We start from the raw sequence: 15,907 nt of genomic DNA on the forward strand, positions 1-15,907 counted from the left end.
GAGACACAACTCTTCTCAATTGCGACTACAAGATTGCAGCTACATCCATAGCAAACCGCATAAAGAAATCTTTGCCGAACATAATGAATAATGATCAAACAGATTTATAGGAGAAAATATTAGACTTATTGAGAGCATTATTAACCACACAAATATGGAAATATTGAAAAAGCCTTCGATAGTATAGAGTGGTCTTTTATAGAGAAAACACTAAGGCACTTCAACTTTGGAACATCCTTGGTAAGCTGGGTTAAACTTTTTTATACGACATAAGTAGCTGTGTCCTCAACAATGGATAGGCATCCGACTTCTTTTCTTTACATCGTGGAGTAAGACAGGGGTGCCCACTGTCCCCCTATTTATTTATTTTCGGCGCTGAAATCTTGGGTAACGCAGTGAGAAGGGATATAGAAATTCGCGGTATCAAAGTGGGTTAACTCAGAGTGTAAACTGTCTCAATATGCAGATGACACAACAATGATTTTAGATGGCTCAGAACGCTCTTTTTCGATAATTTTATACGTACTAGACATATTTGCAAATGTATCAGGTTTGAAAGCAAACTATGAGAAAACTGAAGCCCTCTGGATAGGTTCACACAGGAATACTAATGATGTTATTCCTTTGAGTAAACCTATCTTTTGGGCAGAGGGAAAGGTTTACGCCTTAGGAGCTTGGTTCTCGACATCGAGGCCAGCCAATATTGACAATAACTTTACTGAGAAAATCGAAAAGATTAAAAAGATCCTCGGGAGCTGGTCGGCCAGAAGACTCACACTTATGGGTAAAATTGGCTAAAAGCTCTAGCAGTATCTCAGATTGTTTACGTTTTGTCCTCCCTTCCAACACCGAAAGGGGTCATAAAGGAAATTAACGCTCTGTTATACGATTTTCTTTGGGACAACAAAGGAAATAAAATAAAAAGAACAGAAATGATCAACGATTACAGTAAGGGGGGGCTAAAGATGACCGATATTGCTAGTTTTAAACAAGGCCTTAAAAATGAAATGGGTAAAAAGCTATTTAGATGATCAAGATACAGGGGAAAAGTTTTTTTTCAATCATCAACTAGCACAATTTGGAGGGAAATTAGTTTTCTGGGGAAACTTAAGCCCTAAAGACGTTAGTTTACTTAATCTGCGAGACCCATTTTTAGCTGAGATTATGGAATATTGGAGGACCCTAAATTATAAGGACAAAAATCTAGATTTCACGTCAGCTCAGGTCTGGCACAACTCCCTCATAAGAATAGAGAACAAGCCAATTCTCTATAAATCTTGGTTCACCGCAGGTGTGAAAGATGTTAAAGGCATCCTTGATACGGACGGAAATTCTATATTAAGCTATACTGCATTTACCGCTAAATATAAAATCAAGACTAACTTTCTAGAATTCTATAAGGTAGTATCAGCCGTTAAACTGTTCAGGCAAAAGTGTTCTCAAAAACCTAACAGAGAACCCAAAACTAAGACCTTTGGGCAAACATTATTAGCCTCAGAAAAAGCCTGCAAAACCGTTTACAAATCCATTATCGAAAAAAAGGCCACAACCCCTCTTAAAAGCCAGGGAAATTGGCTGTCTAAGGAAAATATAATAGGAAATGCGAACGTGAACTGGGAGAATATATACCGCCTCCCCTTTCTGTGTACAACAGAAACAAAGTTACGAGTGTTCCAATTCGTGTTCCTCCACAGACGAATAGCAACAAACGACTTCCTCTTTAAAATCGGCTTAAAACAAACAGATTCCTGCTCTTTCTGCGGGGAATTTACTGAAACCCTTGCCCACTTGTTCTGGTATTGCAATTACACCCAAAAACTCTGGAAAGACATTTGTCAATGGATAACTCAAAACACCACCTTAAACGAATCCATTGCCTTCTCTCCTCTTATCTGTCTTGGACTAATTGATAATATCTCTGATTTATTACTGCATCACCTTTTCCTTATCGCCAAACGATATATTTACACATGTAAGTTAAATAACTGCAACCCTGTGCTACAGGTTTATATACAAACCGTTATGAACTCAATGGAAATTGAAAAAGAGATTGCCGCTAATAACAACAATATGTCCTCCTTCAAAAACAAATGGAGCCCTCTTAAACTTTGCCCTTTGGACAAATAAATTTGCCGTTATTAAATAATTCCAAAAGTTCCAACAGTTAAAAGTTATGCAGAAACAAATGCAAAGCACCTTTTAGTTGGTAGGACAGACTCCTTATGTTTTTGTTGTATCGTGTTTTATTTTGCAATTTTGCAAACAGTAGTAGTCAATTTTGTAAAACTTTTCTAGAGTTAATTAGTTGTAAACGCTGTAACTTTGTATTTTTCCTTTATCTCTTGTACGTTGTTTTCATATTTCCTCCATGTAATATAAGTATTGTCATTAGAAGTGTTAAAATAAAATCCGTCATTTTTCCAAAAAAAAAAAGGTTGTTCTCGGAGTCCCTAAGTTGTAGCTTGTATTTCGTTCAGAAAATTTCGATGCTAAATAGTCCCGAGCTAACCTATGTGGGCATTTGAATACTATGGTGGCCTTTTGTATGCTTCGCTGGCAATTAAGATTTTTCCACCCCAAAATTTCCAACAATTTGGCCAGCGTCAGCGTCAGAGAATGTTAAAACGCGGGCTGCTCTATTCTATTTTGCCTTGTAAAGCTACCCCACAGGTTCCCCAAACAGTGCTACAGGAGGTTGTATTAAAGATGTAAGGTCGTCTGAGGAACCAGGTGCCTAACACGTTTCATGGTACCGATTCCAGAAGCGATCTTTTTGGTTGGTTTTTTCGATGTGGCAATATTCCAGCTGAGTTCGTCGTCAATTGTTACACCAAGTGATTTTGTCTTGATCAGTTTTTTAACTCGGGCCTTTCTTGATCTGTAGTTTCATTGGGTATCAGATACACGCAACTGACCAAAATGGGGCACTCCGATTATCTAATAACCTTACGAATTATTAATGAGCTTGAGTTATATTTGCAGTAACTTGCGTTTATCTAGGAAGCGCCTTAGCCCAGTTCGTACTTATAATAGTGGTATTAATGAAGAGGTTGTCATATCCGAAAGGGATCTAGGTAATGTGATTTCAAATGACACCTCTTGGAAGGCTCGCATAGTAATGATTGTCGCAAAAGCAAATAAGATTCTAGGCTTTATTAAAAGCAGCTACGCAGGTATGTTGGAAGTGCTGCGCTTTTGCGACTCTACTGTTCCTTAGTGTGCCCACACTTTCGTTTATGCTCTCAATCAGTCATCTGCAACTTACTCCTGGTTTGAAATCATTCAAATAAGAGCTACACGTTTGATGATGTTAAGGAATTGTTATTTATCCTGCGGGGATCGCTTAGTCAAACTTAAGTTATTGCCACCAAATTACTGGCCAGAGTATCTTGACCTAATTTTCTTTTATTAACGGCTTTTCGGGCATATAGAACTAAGTCGCGAGTTTAAATATTATCTCTTTTTCTTGATGGTTAAACGCGCCATGCGTGCTCAGGATTGCATTTCAAGACAAATCTTTCTCGTTCATTTGTTTTCCGGGACAATTTCTTTAATTGATCCATCTTAATATGGAACAGCTTACAAGGGGAATTTAAGGAATCAGAGTCTCTTGAATCGTTTTAGTCGCTTTATTTGAACAGACTTTTTAACGTTTTTGATTGCGATAATTTATTTCTTCAAAGTAATCCGTCTTGAATGTCGTGGTGGAAATACTGTTGAAATTTTTTGCCTGTACACGCTAAGTGGTGGTTGTTAGTAGAATTCAAGTATAGTCTTTAGTTTATAATTTATGTAGATTTTAGATCATAATTTGTAATTACATTTGAATTTCCACTTGGGTAAGGAGAGGGTTCTTGATATTTTAGGGGGTTGTGTTGGGTGTTTAAACCTAGTAGGGGACATATGTCCTATTGTTTAGCACCCGTACAGTGTACAAAGCTTGAAATAATGATAATTTGGCGTATCCCTGACGCCGATCCAGGAATTTGCGCACAGCTACGTTAGACAGATTTGCCTGAGGGTCAAGTAAAGCAAACCATTACTAAATACATAAACGGCGCCAATGACCCTATCCTAGTATCCACGCCTAGCCAGACAGGCATAAAGACATGGAACATTAACTGAGTTAACGACATCTAGCCATAACCAAAAACCCCCGGTAGGCACCATGGCGGTTTTGTGGCCAGCCAAAGACGCAAATGCCGTTATTTTCAACCAAATGGAAAGTTTAGTTGCAGCCAAACCTAAATGGCACCAGAACCTACAGCAGTTTGGAGTATTCATGCCCGGCCAGAAAGGCCCCGGTGAACAAACGATTCGAACTGAACGCCAAGTTCAGTGATATGGTACCCCAAAGCCAAACAGACAGACAAACGATTGGCATCCGAACCCAGTCCAGTATTCGTGCCCGGCCCGAGAGGCCCAAATGTAAGCAACTTTAACGGAAATCGAGATTCAGATAAAGCCAAACACACTTTAATGGCCACCTGAACCCAGTCCCCACCCGAGAGACCCAAATGCAAACAAATAGGCCATTTCCGAGTTCATGTCTGCCTCCTCTTCAAAGCGAGTTTAAGTGCGAAGTTTGTGATGGTAATTAGTTCTACTTTCCATATGAATGAAAACTAATTTTCACAAGACTTCACACTTGACTCGCTTTGAAGAGGAGGCAGACATGAACTCGGAAATGGCCTATTATTGCAACCGAATCCGTAACCTAGTTCCCAGGGTTCTCTCCTACCCGTCCCCACGTAGAAGAGAGAACCTTAGACGAGGTTGCCAAATCCGAAGCTTGCTATTATGATCAAAAAATCATTTCCTTTTTTCCTTCAGATTTTGAAAGTGTGTTTGGCTCAACACCTGATTGGCAAAATTCTGAGCATTGATTTTTATCCAAAGGCTGTTTCTTTTGAGTATAAGAATTGCCCGAGACGGAAAATCATGGTCCCAAGAGAAACTGGAAACAATGCTTATTAAAAATTTGGGTGGACAAACAAAGAGTATTATGGTATTTTCCGTTTCGGACAATAGGCCTTATTCACGATAGCCGCCATGCTGGTTTTCAAATTGTCATGCAAATTAGCCATGTGTTATGCTGAGGGGCAAACGTTGGAAAAAAGGCAAATTGCGGAAAATCGGCTCGTCGAAATATTGAAATAACAATGCTAAAAGTACATTTTAGAATTTAGAACCTTTTATAATAATTATATCTTTTCATTGACTTTGACATTTTGACTTTCTACTTCGTTATCTGCTCATTTTTCACTAAACAAACAATGAAGTAACTTGTGTAATCATTCTATTTTACTGCTTAGGTGATAAACATTCAATGACGTGAAACAAATCATCTGTGTGGCTAAGATGTTCGTTATAACCTCTCGAACTTGTGTTGTTTGCCCCTCAGAAGTATGTAGCTAATTTGCATGATAATAGCAAATCCAACATGGTGGCCATCGTGAATAAGGTCTATTGATTTCACGCTCCGCCATTACTTGCCGATTGGAAGTCAGAGGGTTGGATCTAGGGAAAAGTGACAAGTGATGTATTTTCTCACTAGCTTAAAATTTCAGCGTGGAAATGCAGCTTATTATACATGCAAAACACGAGTTTCAAAATCTGAAAGCCTGAAACTCCCGTGCTGAATATTAATTCAGCCGCGTCCACATGCATTGTATTCTGAAGCCCGATTTCCAATTGAGCAAAGAAGAACAAGTATAGGAGGCGTAATGCGACGCTCACACAGTGGAACAAGCGGAGGAAAATTTGGCATACGCAATCGTAGTAACGTCGGAGAAGATCTAGTAAGATTCAAGATGGCGTGCGAATAATTGTGTTTGTGCTTAGGCTTAACACTCTCCGGTTCCCCACTTGTGAAATAAGTACAAGCGCGAGATAAGTTCAAGCACAAAAGGAAAAAGTTTCGTCTTCTTTTGTTTGTACTTATACTTGTGTTTATGCTTATTTCACGCCCGTTCCCACACGATTTTTCTTATGCTTATGTTTGGGCTTGTGCTTTCTTTGACGTAATTTTCTCCTCGATCCAGCCCTCTTTTAAGATTCTAAAGCTAGTGATGGCGGACCATTGAATAGGAAAACTCCAGTGAAAATTAAGAATATGCACTTAAATGTATGGTCCCGAGGGGGAAAGGTATTTGTTTTCCCGAGAATCCTGATTAAAACTAACTACTTTCCCGAGGTACCAGACACAAGTACTTTTGTTATATACTTAGAATTGCAGTCAAACATCCGGCGCGGGCAACAACTGAGGAATTGTATCTCGGTCAGGTTCCAGTTGAATTTGATTGGGGGCACTTGACCAAGAATCAACCAATCAGTGCACGTTTTGTTGAGTGAGTCTATGTAACAAATAGATTTCTTTTTGAAATCAAGGCTAAAACTTGGGCCACTTTAGTTAACAAAGTTTTGAAATCAAAAGAAAACGAATTGATCTTTTGGTCATAGCAGCACTTTAAAATGGCACCCGAACCTAATTCTGATCAGTATTCGTGCCCGTCCTGAGAAATCTAAATGCCATCAACATTTCAGTTTTTCTGACCGGGAGCGACTACTACGTGGCTATTGCTCCTCGTCGGTGTATTTCACTGTACTGAACTTGAATCCTCCTGGTGTTCATTCAATTTATTTTCGTTTGGGACAACTACAAGTTGCGTGTGTTTGGCAACAACTCGACCTCGTGTTTGTTGAATTTTCTTGCCTGTTGGGCATTTGGGCCTCCCGGGTCGGCACAAGTACTGAACTACGTTGTAGGTTCAGCTGCCAATTCGGTATGTTTGTCTGTAACTGAACCTCGTGTTTATTAGGTGGAATTGTTTTACTTTGGGTTTCCACCGAACCCCGAGTGCCGCCAACGCCAAACATATAACATAAGAAATAGGAGAACCTAACAAGTATTGATGACGTCCCAAATCAAAATAAGGTTACGTAAACAAGGAATTGGTAAATACGAAATAACCTGACGAACAGGAGAACTCAGAAAAATTCAGTAGCATTTGACCAGAGAAGCATAACGGTCCAAGTAATGAAACTGACTCCAGTTTGAAAAAAAGAAAACATATCTACCTCTAAATTCGCCGCTTGAGGCGGTGCTTGTTGGATTTGTTGAATCGGAGGAGCCGGTGGTCCTGGCGCTTGAGGAACTTTAACCATAGAAGGACAGAAAAAAAACGAAACACTTCGAACCAGCGCGCCGTGGATCTTACGGCAAAAGAGAACAACAAGATGGGGCGCTTTACCTTTATAGTCGCGAATACATAAACCGTGTGAATTCTACTCTTTGTTGTCACATTCCAGCGCTTAATACACTCCCGTGGAGCATTTTGGCTAGTTTGAAGTAATATGTCAAAAACGAGTGCGAGTGTTTCATCAGGGATTACAAAAACCGAGAAGCAAATGAAAGCACGACGAGGTAGGCGGAATACTTTTATTGTTTCGAGGTGTTTGAAACCTTTGATGAATCACGAAGCACGAGTTTTTGACATGACTTGTCAACCTTTTTTTACTACGTATGAGTGTTATGTGAGGATCTTTTGTTTTATCAGGTAAGTGATAGTAATTTGAAAAGGAAATGAATGTAGAACTTTCGAAGAAATTTACATCGTAGGGCGTAATGGAGAGCGAGACAGAATCACGTCGTTTTCGCCTGCCAAAATCATCTTCCAAAAAAAATGATTCGGTTAACGAGGCCCTTCCAGTTTCAACTAAATATGAAAAGAATTGGGCTGTGAACTCGCCGAATGGTTGAGGTTAAAAGAGATGCAAGAGCCGGTTTTAGATTGCGATGGACTTTCCAAAGACTATTAAGCCTTGAGAACAGACATTGCTGAAATGGATGCTCTTTCGCTGAATTATTGGGTGTCCGAATTCGTTTTAATCCTCTGGACGCTAACAATAAGAGGTAAACTGGACGCTAATAATAGGAGGTATTGCGAAAGTTTTATGTCGAATACTATTCGGGAAATTTAAAATGCATTGTGTGCGAGTAGTTTATTTTATATGTGTTTTTTTTTTTCCGAAGGTTTATTACCATAAAGGTTCATTTAAATTCAAGTGCCTTGATCAGTGTCTTGATCAGTTTTTGAACTAACTCGGGCGTTTCTTGATCTGTAGTTTCATTGGCTATCAAGATACATGCACCTGGCCTAAATGGGTCACTCCGATTGACTAATAGCCGTATGAATTATTGATGAGTTTGAGAATTAATGATCAAGGTTTTAAATTATCCTAGCCATTCGCTCATTTGAATGTATTGTGTATTCGCATAAGTAAAATAAAAAGCTTAAGCAAAGAGGGCGTTGCTTAGAACAAAAACGACTCGAATTAATAGCGGGTGGCGATATACTTAATTAATGATGAAATGGTATATGAAATGAATCATATATGAACTGCGGATATGAAATCAAGTGAAGCTATGATCTTCGCAGTTATGAGAGCAATCTTTGCAATTGCGTAGAGAAGCCTGAAAAATTCAGGACTTCAACGGGGTTTGAACCCGTGACCTCGCGATTCCGGTGCGACGCTCTAACCAACTGAGCTATGAAGCCACTGACGTTGGGAGCTGGTCATTTGTGGGTTCCAATGGTCCCGTGAGGAATGAATTAATGATGAAATGGTATATGAAATGAATCATATATGAACTGCGGATATGAAATCAAGTGAAGCTATGATCTTCGCAGTTATGAGAGCAATTTTTGCAATTGCGTAGAGAAGCCTGAAAAATTCAGGACTTCAACGGGGTTTGAACCCGTGACCTCGCGATTCCGGTGCGACGCTCTAACCAACTGAGCTATGAAGCCACTGACGTTGGGAGCTGGTCATTTGTGGGTTCCAATGGTCCCGTGAGGAATGAATTAATGATGAAATGGTATATGAAATGAATCATATATGAACTGCGGATATGAAATCAAGTGAAGCTATGATCTTCGCAGTTATGAGAGCAATTTTTGCAATTGCGTAGAGAAGCCTGAAAAATTCAGGACTTCAACGGGGTTTGAACCCGTGACCTCGCGATTCCGGTGCGACGCTCTAACCAACTGAGCTATGAAGCCACTGACGTTGGGAGCTGGTCATTTGTGGGTTCCAATGGTCCCGTGAGGAATGAATTAATGATGAAATGGTATATGAAATGAATCATATATGAACTGCGGATATGAAATCAAGTGAAGCTATGATCTTCGCAGTTATGAGAGCAATTTTTGCAATTGCGTAGAGAAGCCTGAAAAATTCATAGCTTCACTTGATTTCATATCCGCAGTTCATATATGATTCATTTCATATACCATTTCATCATTAATTCATTCCTCACGGGACCATTGGAACCCACAAATGACCAGCTCCCAACGTCAGTGGCTTCATAGCTCAGTTGGTTAGAGCGTCGCACCGGAATCGCGAGGTCACGGGTTCAAACCCCGTTGAAGTCCTGAATTTTTCAGGCTTCTCTACGCAATTGCAAAAATTGCTCTCATAACTGCGAAGATCATAGCTTCACTTGATTTCATATCCGCAGTTCATATATGATTCATTTCATATACCATTTCATCATTAATTCATTCCTCACGGGACCATTGGAACCCACAAATGACCAGCTCCCAACGTCAGTGGCTTCATAGCTCAGTTGGTTAGAGCGTCGCACCGGAATCGCGAGGTCACGGGTTCAAACCCCGTTGAAGTCCTGAATTTTTCAGGCTTCTCTACGCAATTGCAAAAATTGCTCTCATAACTGCGAAGATCATAGCTTCACTTGATTTCATATCCGCAGTTCATATATGATTCATTTCATATACCATTTCATCATTAATTCATTCCTCACGGGACCATTGGAACCCACAAATGACCAGCTCCCAACGTCAGTGGCTTCATAGCTCAGTTGGTTAGAGCGTCGCACCGGAATCGCGAGGTCACGGGTTCAAACCCCGTTGAAGTCCTGAATTTTTCAGGCTTCTCTACGCAATTGCAAAAATTGCTCTCATAACTGCGAAGATCATAGCTTCACTTGATATACTTAATTGCTGGTCTTTTTATACCGACAGTGCCGTCTCTGAAGGATTGAAATGCCAGCCATTTAATTGGTGAATGCTAATGTTGCTTACCATCCATTGTTATCATTGAAACCATAAAATAATAAAAAAGATCGAATTAAAAATAAAGTTATTTATATTAATACTAATAATAACAATAACATGTGGATATATATTTTTGTTTTTTTGTTTTTGTTTGCTTGTGTAAATGAACAATGAACTTGAACTGTTTTTTTATAATTGGAACAGAATATTTTTTTTATATTGTTAATAATTTCTGTGTTAACTGACTGATAAAAAAAAAAAAAAAAAAAAAAGATCACATCTTTTAATGAATGCTGATTCCATTGTTACATAATTCAAAGCACCGTGAAAAAATGCCGCGAGTGTAATCCCTAACATTTTAAAAGTCAGAAGTGCGCACACGTTCGTGAACATGATTGCAAGTTGTTTTTTTTTTAATTCTGTTTGTTCACATTATTTTAGGCGACTCAACCAATCCATAATTTCCTGTAAACTGTTTCACATCCTATACTTAAAGCCGCGCGAGCTACATACAATGTATCATATATCCTTTTGTTAATTTTTTCCCATTGTAATTCAAATTTGGTCGCGTTTTCAGGTTTTCCATTGCAATTCAAATTGCAAATTCACCTGCGCCCAGTTTCCACCATCGCCATTACGAAATAAAATGATTAGAATTTGCCAGCAATACACACTAACATACTTGGCCGCACTGCCTTCTGAAAACCACGCGTGCCGTGCTACTTCAAACAATCGTTACAAATATATACTCATTGTCAAGCCAGGTGGAACACATATTTGAACGTAGTGTAAAACCAATTAAATATCATCGGGCGAATCATCTATAGTCCAGGGCGAATCTCCGCCGGGCGAACAGGCTTTCGGGCGAAACATCCGGATACCAAAAAAAGACACGACATGGGAAAAGGCTCTTTATTCCTTGTCCAAAGTACACGGTGATTTTAATAAAAAACGTTAATAGAGCAACATGGTTAACGTATACCCATATTATTGGCATTTAGTATAAATACACAGGTGATTATACAAAATCACGCGCTCTCATTTGGCTCGCTATCTCGGATTATCAGCCGACAATCACCTCGACGGACAAAATGGCTGCCAGTAGTCGTTTTGCCACTGTAAGTGAAGGTGATTTCGCGTTGAAATGTTTTTTTTTTCTCTTTTTTTGTAAATAATCACATGTATATTTATACTAAAACAATTATTCGCCTCAGGCTCAGTGATTATAGGTGAATATTCACCTCGACTTCGTCTTGGTGAATATTCACCGATAATCACTTCGCCTTCGGCGAATAATTGTTGAATATTAACCACGGCATTCTACAAACTAAAGACCCGGTTTCCTTCACGGACAAGGAGGCTAATTTAAAAAAAAGGCTTCTTTTATTCCTTGTTCAAAGTACATGCTGATTCATGGTTATGGTATACCCATATTATGGGCATATATTCACTTAAGGCGAGATAGAAAACTGTCTGGTCAAGTGCGATGATCATTTGTCTTTTTTTCAAAGTCAAAGTCGATTGCTAGTTCCGCCATGCCTAGGAGCTCCTCACCGTGCGTGACCCTTGTGACGGCAGAGTGGACATGCGTAGTCCATTGTTACTAGCTAGTACTTTGCGTGCGAGATGAAACGCTCAATGTACTTCTGTCTCCGCAAGTATGCACAATTTAAAGCACTGATGATAGCTTCGGTCATCTTGTTGTGTTCTTTGCCGATATACTTTTCCAATGGACGCAACTGTACAATACTGAAAGCTCCAATGAGTGGTACGTAAGTGATAGTAACGAAGCTCTAATATTTTATTTAATGCATTCATAAGTTAAAAGATACGAATAATTTTTGCATTGACAATTCGCCAAAAATTTCATGAATGCGTTGAATTTCATAGAATATTTAATGTTAAAGGCTGGATTTTCTGCTGCACTCTCAAAGACAAATTTTATTCGTATTAGAAGGCTCAATGCGCGGAAAAATCTGTTATCTTTGCGTTCGATTGGGAATCCGAGAGATCCAGGTTTTCCTGGTTAGATTTTTTCGTTTAGGCTACAACGGCTACTGAGAGATTGCCGCTAAAAAGTTATGCTTTTCGACGATTTTAATACATACGGCCACCGCTGCCTTTTGACAGCTTCACTTATTTGATTGGCAGCGCAAGACTTTTGGAACACTAAAGCAAACAGAAGGGCTTTATGAACTAAAACCCAAAACACCGAAACGAAATCCCCGGAGCCATTGACACACCGAAACGAACCCACCGGAACCATCGAAACACCGAAATGAAATGAAACCAGCGATTAACTATCGATTCAGCCGCAAATTCAGTTTCCACCATAAAACATTATATCTCTTTCGAAATGCAAATACATTTCAATAATACAACAATTTAAAAATGCGTTAACATCCCTTCATCATAACTTTGTCGCCTCATATTTTTGTTTGTTTCCTTGGTCTTTGCACTGTTTCCAACGTCGTTTTCATGCCAAACGCTTGTCTCTGCAGACAACATCTTTGTGACATTTGCTATATTATATTTGCAGCATTTTGAGGGCCCTTGTTGCTTTTTGTTACTTTGCATTTTTTTTTTCTTTTGCTAAATTTGCTATCTTTGCGATATTTGCAACTTTGTCGGCTGGTGTCTTGGAGTTACAGACAAAATCCTTGTGATATTTTTGGTTAGCCAGTTTTTGGTTACAGCTTTTTATGACGTCACGGCTTTAATGAATGGCTGTTTCTCTTCCCTTGTCAATTTCGTTGGTACAGTTTTCTTCCCTTGGCGAATTGCTCCCGTTTCTTCCCTTTGCTAATTACTGTTCTTGATAATGCGCTCAGTTTTTGCTGTTGCAGTCAAAATTCTTGTTACTTTTGCCTTTTCTTTTCTTTTGCTGAAAAATTTTTACTGACGCTTCTTTGTTTGGCATTTTTTTCTTTGGCAAAATTATTTGTAATCGTTGCTACATTTGTGATTATTGCTAGCTCTGGTATTTTGCCATTGCGGGGGATCCATGTTACTTTAAATTTGCCTGTTTTTTGCTAGTATACTTTTGCTAAATAAATGCTCTCAGTTTTGTAATATTTGTTACTCTTGCAATATTTTCGGTACTTGTAACCAGGCATTTTGTTGTTGAAGACGATGTTTTCAGCCTGGAAAATGGCCTACCCAAGCAACCCTGGGCAAGTCATCTTTTCCGAAGGCAGGGTTACCTTTCCAGCTTTTCCTTATAAACACTTTGTCGAGTCTTTTTTTTTTGTTCCTAGAGGAAAGTTCAGACCTATCTAGTCAGTTATTAACAGAGATGACCAGGCATTCACCTCTAACGCCTACCCAAGAGGTAGCCACTTCAGGAAGCAGCACCAAGCGTAAGTTTGTCGTCAGAAAATCTAGCTAGTCACATGATTTTCCAGATTTAGCATAGGTAATCACATGATTTTTAATGCATTTAATAAGCACTTGTACATTTTTTCAGACAACAAATTGCCCTCACCCTGGGAGTCATGCAGTTTTGTTAGCCTGAAAAATCATTGTTCACTCCTACTTATTTCTACCAAATTACGTGACAAATCGTGTGATAACTTATTGATAATAGCGAGCCTAAAAGCGGAGCTCGTCAATTATTATTAATTTTTTTACCACAATTGCCTGTATTCTCGCAATCTGATTGGGCTAATTTGCCTTTGTCGATAAGAGTCTAGACAACGCTGTACGCGTCATGCTCACGTCAATTTGTCACACAATGTAATAGCCAATCAGGAGCGCCCATTTTGGGAAAGAAACCAATCATATTGCAAGAAAGTTATAGACAACACTTGCTCTTCTTTGTGTTATGATTTTGGTCATGCTTTGAAATAAGAACTTTCTTTAGCATTGAATATTGTGGTAAAAAACAAATCGAAAGTGGTTCAGTGTTGTCTGTACTCTTATCGACAACGATATTCGTCATCACAGAGGTCAAAATTTGTTGTGCGCCGAGTGAGTCCACAACATTTTGGCACTGTGATAAGAAATATCGTTGTCGATAAGAGTACAGACAACGCTGAACCACTTTATTTAGTCCGGTTACCGTACAACCACTCCAACCTGCTCAATACCATAAATTATTAGTGTAGTTCCCATTCTCTTTTCGCCATTTTTTCATCATTATTCAGCCTGTTTTCTCAGACTTGTGCTTGCTCTTTGTTCCGCAGCTTGTCGTTCAAGAAGTTGAACGGAAGTGGTTTTTTGTTTCAGCAGACGTTTGTGGGAAAGGAACGAAGCCCTAAGAACGTCTGCGCGGAAGGCTAGGCTTTTTCTTGCCTCTCTCTTCTCGTGCTCTCAGCTGCTTTCCTTTATGTTGAGCTTCACTTCCTTGTCTCTAAATTTTTCCTTGTTTTACTAAAACACAGTGTCAAACACAGTACGCTGGCAATGCAACTTCCTACAAAAAATGCAGGTTCTAGCAGTGGAACCTTTCTCGTATTGGCTTACATGAAAAGTTGAATGTATGACTGTCCGTTCTTCCGTCGAGGTGTGATACAGCTGTTATAGGATGAAGGCCTTTGCTTTGTGTGATGTGGTGGCATCTTGGGTACAATCTGTGACAATCAAGCCCTCTGCACCTTGGTATACACTGGAAGTGGCAGACGAGAGGAGAAAGAGTTCGCGCCTGGAACGGAAATGGCTCAACACGGGTCTGCAGTGTTGCCAACAACCTCATTGATTCCTTAAGTCATCCTACTATACTTTAATCATTCAGGAACACTCTGATGATCAGAAGGTCCTTTTTAGGACAGCAAATAAACTCCTTCAAAAGAAGATGGTGCAACACTATCAGCCTGCTTCTGATAATGTTGTGTTGGCCAATAACTTTGCTGACTATGCACCCTCTGTTCAGTTATTTAACATACTCAAATGGATACCTTTCTTCGAGAATGCTAAATTAGCCAAGTGTTGCATCATATACAAGCGTTTGCAAGGTCGCGTGCCTAGTTATCTTACTAACTTATTAGTACTTACGGGTGAGACTCATTCACGGCAAACTAGATATGCTAAATTTAATATAGCCTGCCCTCGAGTTAATCGAAGTACAGAAGGTGGTAGAACATTTACTGTGACTGCTTGTCGGGAATGGAATAAGCTACCTCTTCAAATGAGGAAAGCAGAGACTCTCAAGACTTTTAAAAATTCTCTTTGGAATAGGATTTTTAAAGACCAGCAATCTTTAAATCATTTCTCTATATAAATATTGTGGGTCACTGTGCTGCATGCTAATAATTGTTTCATAGTTTTATTAGATTTTGATAAATTTATCATAAGCTCTGATTTTTAACTATTTTAATTAACTATTTTGATCTTGTAATGAGGGCCTCTAGTTTATTAGCATTTAGATGCTATTTTGAGCTACCCTTGATAAATGAAGACTTCACTTCACTGCACTTCACTTTTTTAGCGTGAAAATCGCAAACATCCACTGAAGTTTGACTGAAAAGCAGGCCACTGTTGGTCTTACCAGTACTTCATTTTTGGGTGACGTTTGTTTCGTTGAGTTTAGTGAATTTAGTAAGGTTACTCATGACAGTGTGAAAGAGTTCGCTAACAAACCAAAGTCCAAGTCCTGCAATCTAGACCCTCTAACTGCCACCATCTTGCTGGGCTGCTTTGACACTCTTCTTCCGATCGTAACCACTATGGTTAATCTGTCGCCCTCAACTGGTGTGGTGCCTGACTCCTTTAAAACAGCTGAGTTCCTCCCCGCTTCTGCCAAATATCAAATCTGTCAGTGGTATCCAAAGTTATTTAAAAGGCTGCCACTGGCCAGCTAACAAAGCACACCATGACACACCACGTGGACG

General features: G+C 39.3%; 1 protein-coding gene across 1 annotated transcript in view; it reads left to right on the top strand.

The window, feature by feature from the left end:
• The first annotated feature begins 11,576 nt into the window (after positions 1-11,576).
• LOC138000431 (alpha-1,3-mannosyl-glycoprotein 4-beta-N-acetylglucosaminyltransferase C-like) overlaps positions 11,577-15,907 on the top strand; it is a 15,706-nt gene continuing 11,375 nt past the window's right edge. Inside the window, exons 1-2 of the mRNA XM_068846845.1 lie at positions 11,577-11,847; positions 13,337-13,438. Coding sequence (XP_068702946.1) covers positions 11,706-11,847; positions 13,337-13,438 — 244 coding nt within the window. The 5' untranslated portion in view covers positions 11,577-11,705. The remainder of the gene's footprint in view (positions 11,848-13,336; positions 13,439-15,907) is intronic.

The sequence above is a fragment of the Montipora foliosa genome, chromosome 4 (assembly GCF_036669935.1).
Source record: "Montipora foliosa isolate CH-2021 chromosome 4, ASM3666993v2, whole genome shotgun sequence".
In the NCBI taxonomy this organism is placed as follows: Eukaryota; Metazoa; Cnidaria; class Anthozoa; order Scleractinia; family Acroporidae; genus Montipora; species Montipora foliosa.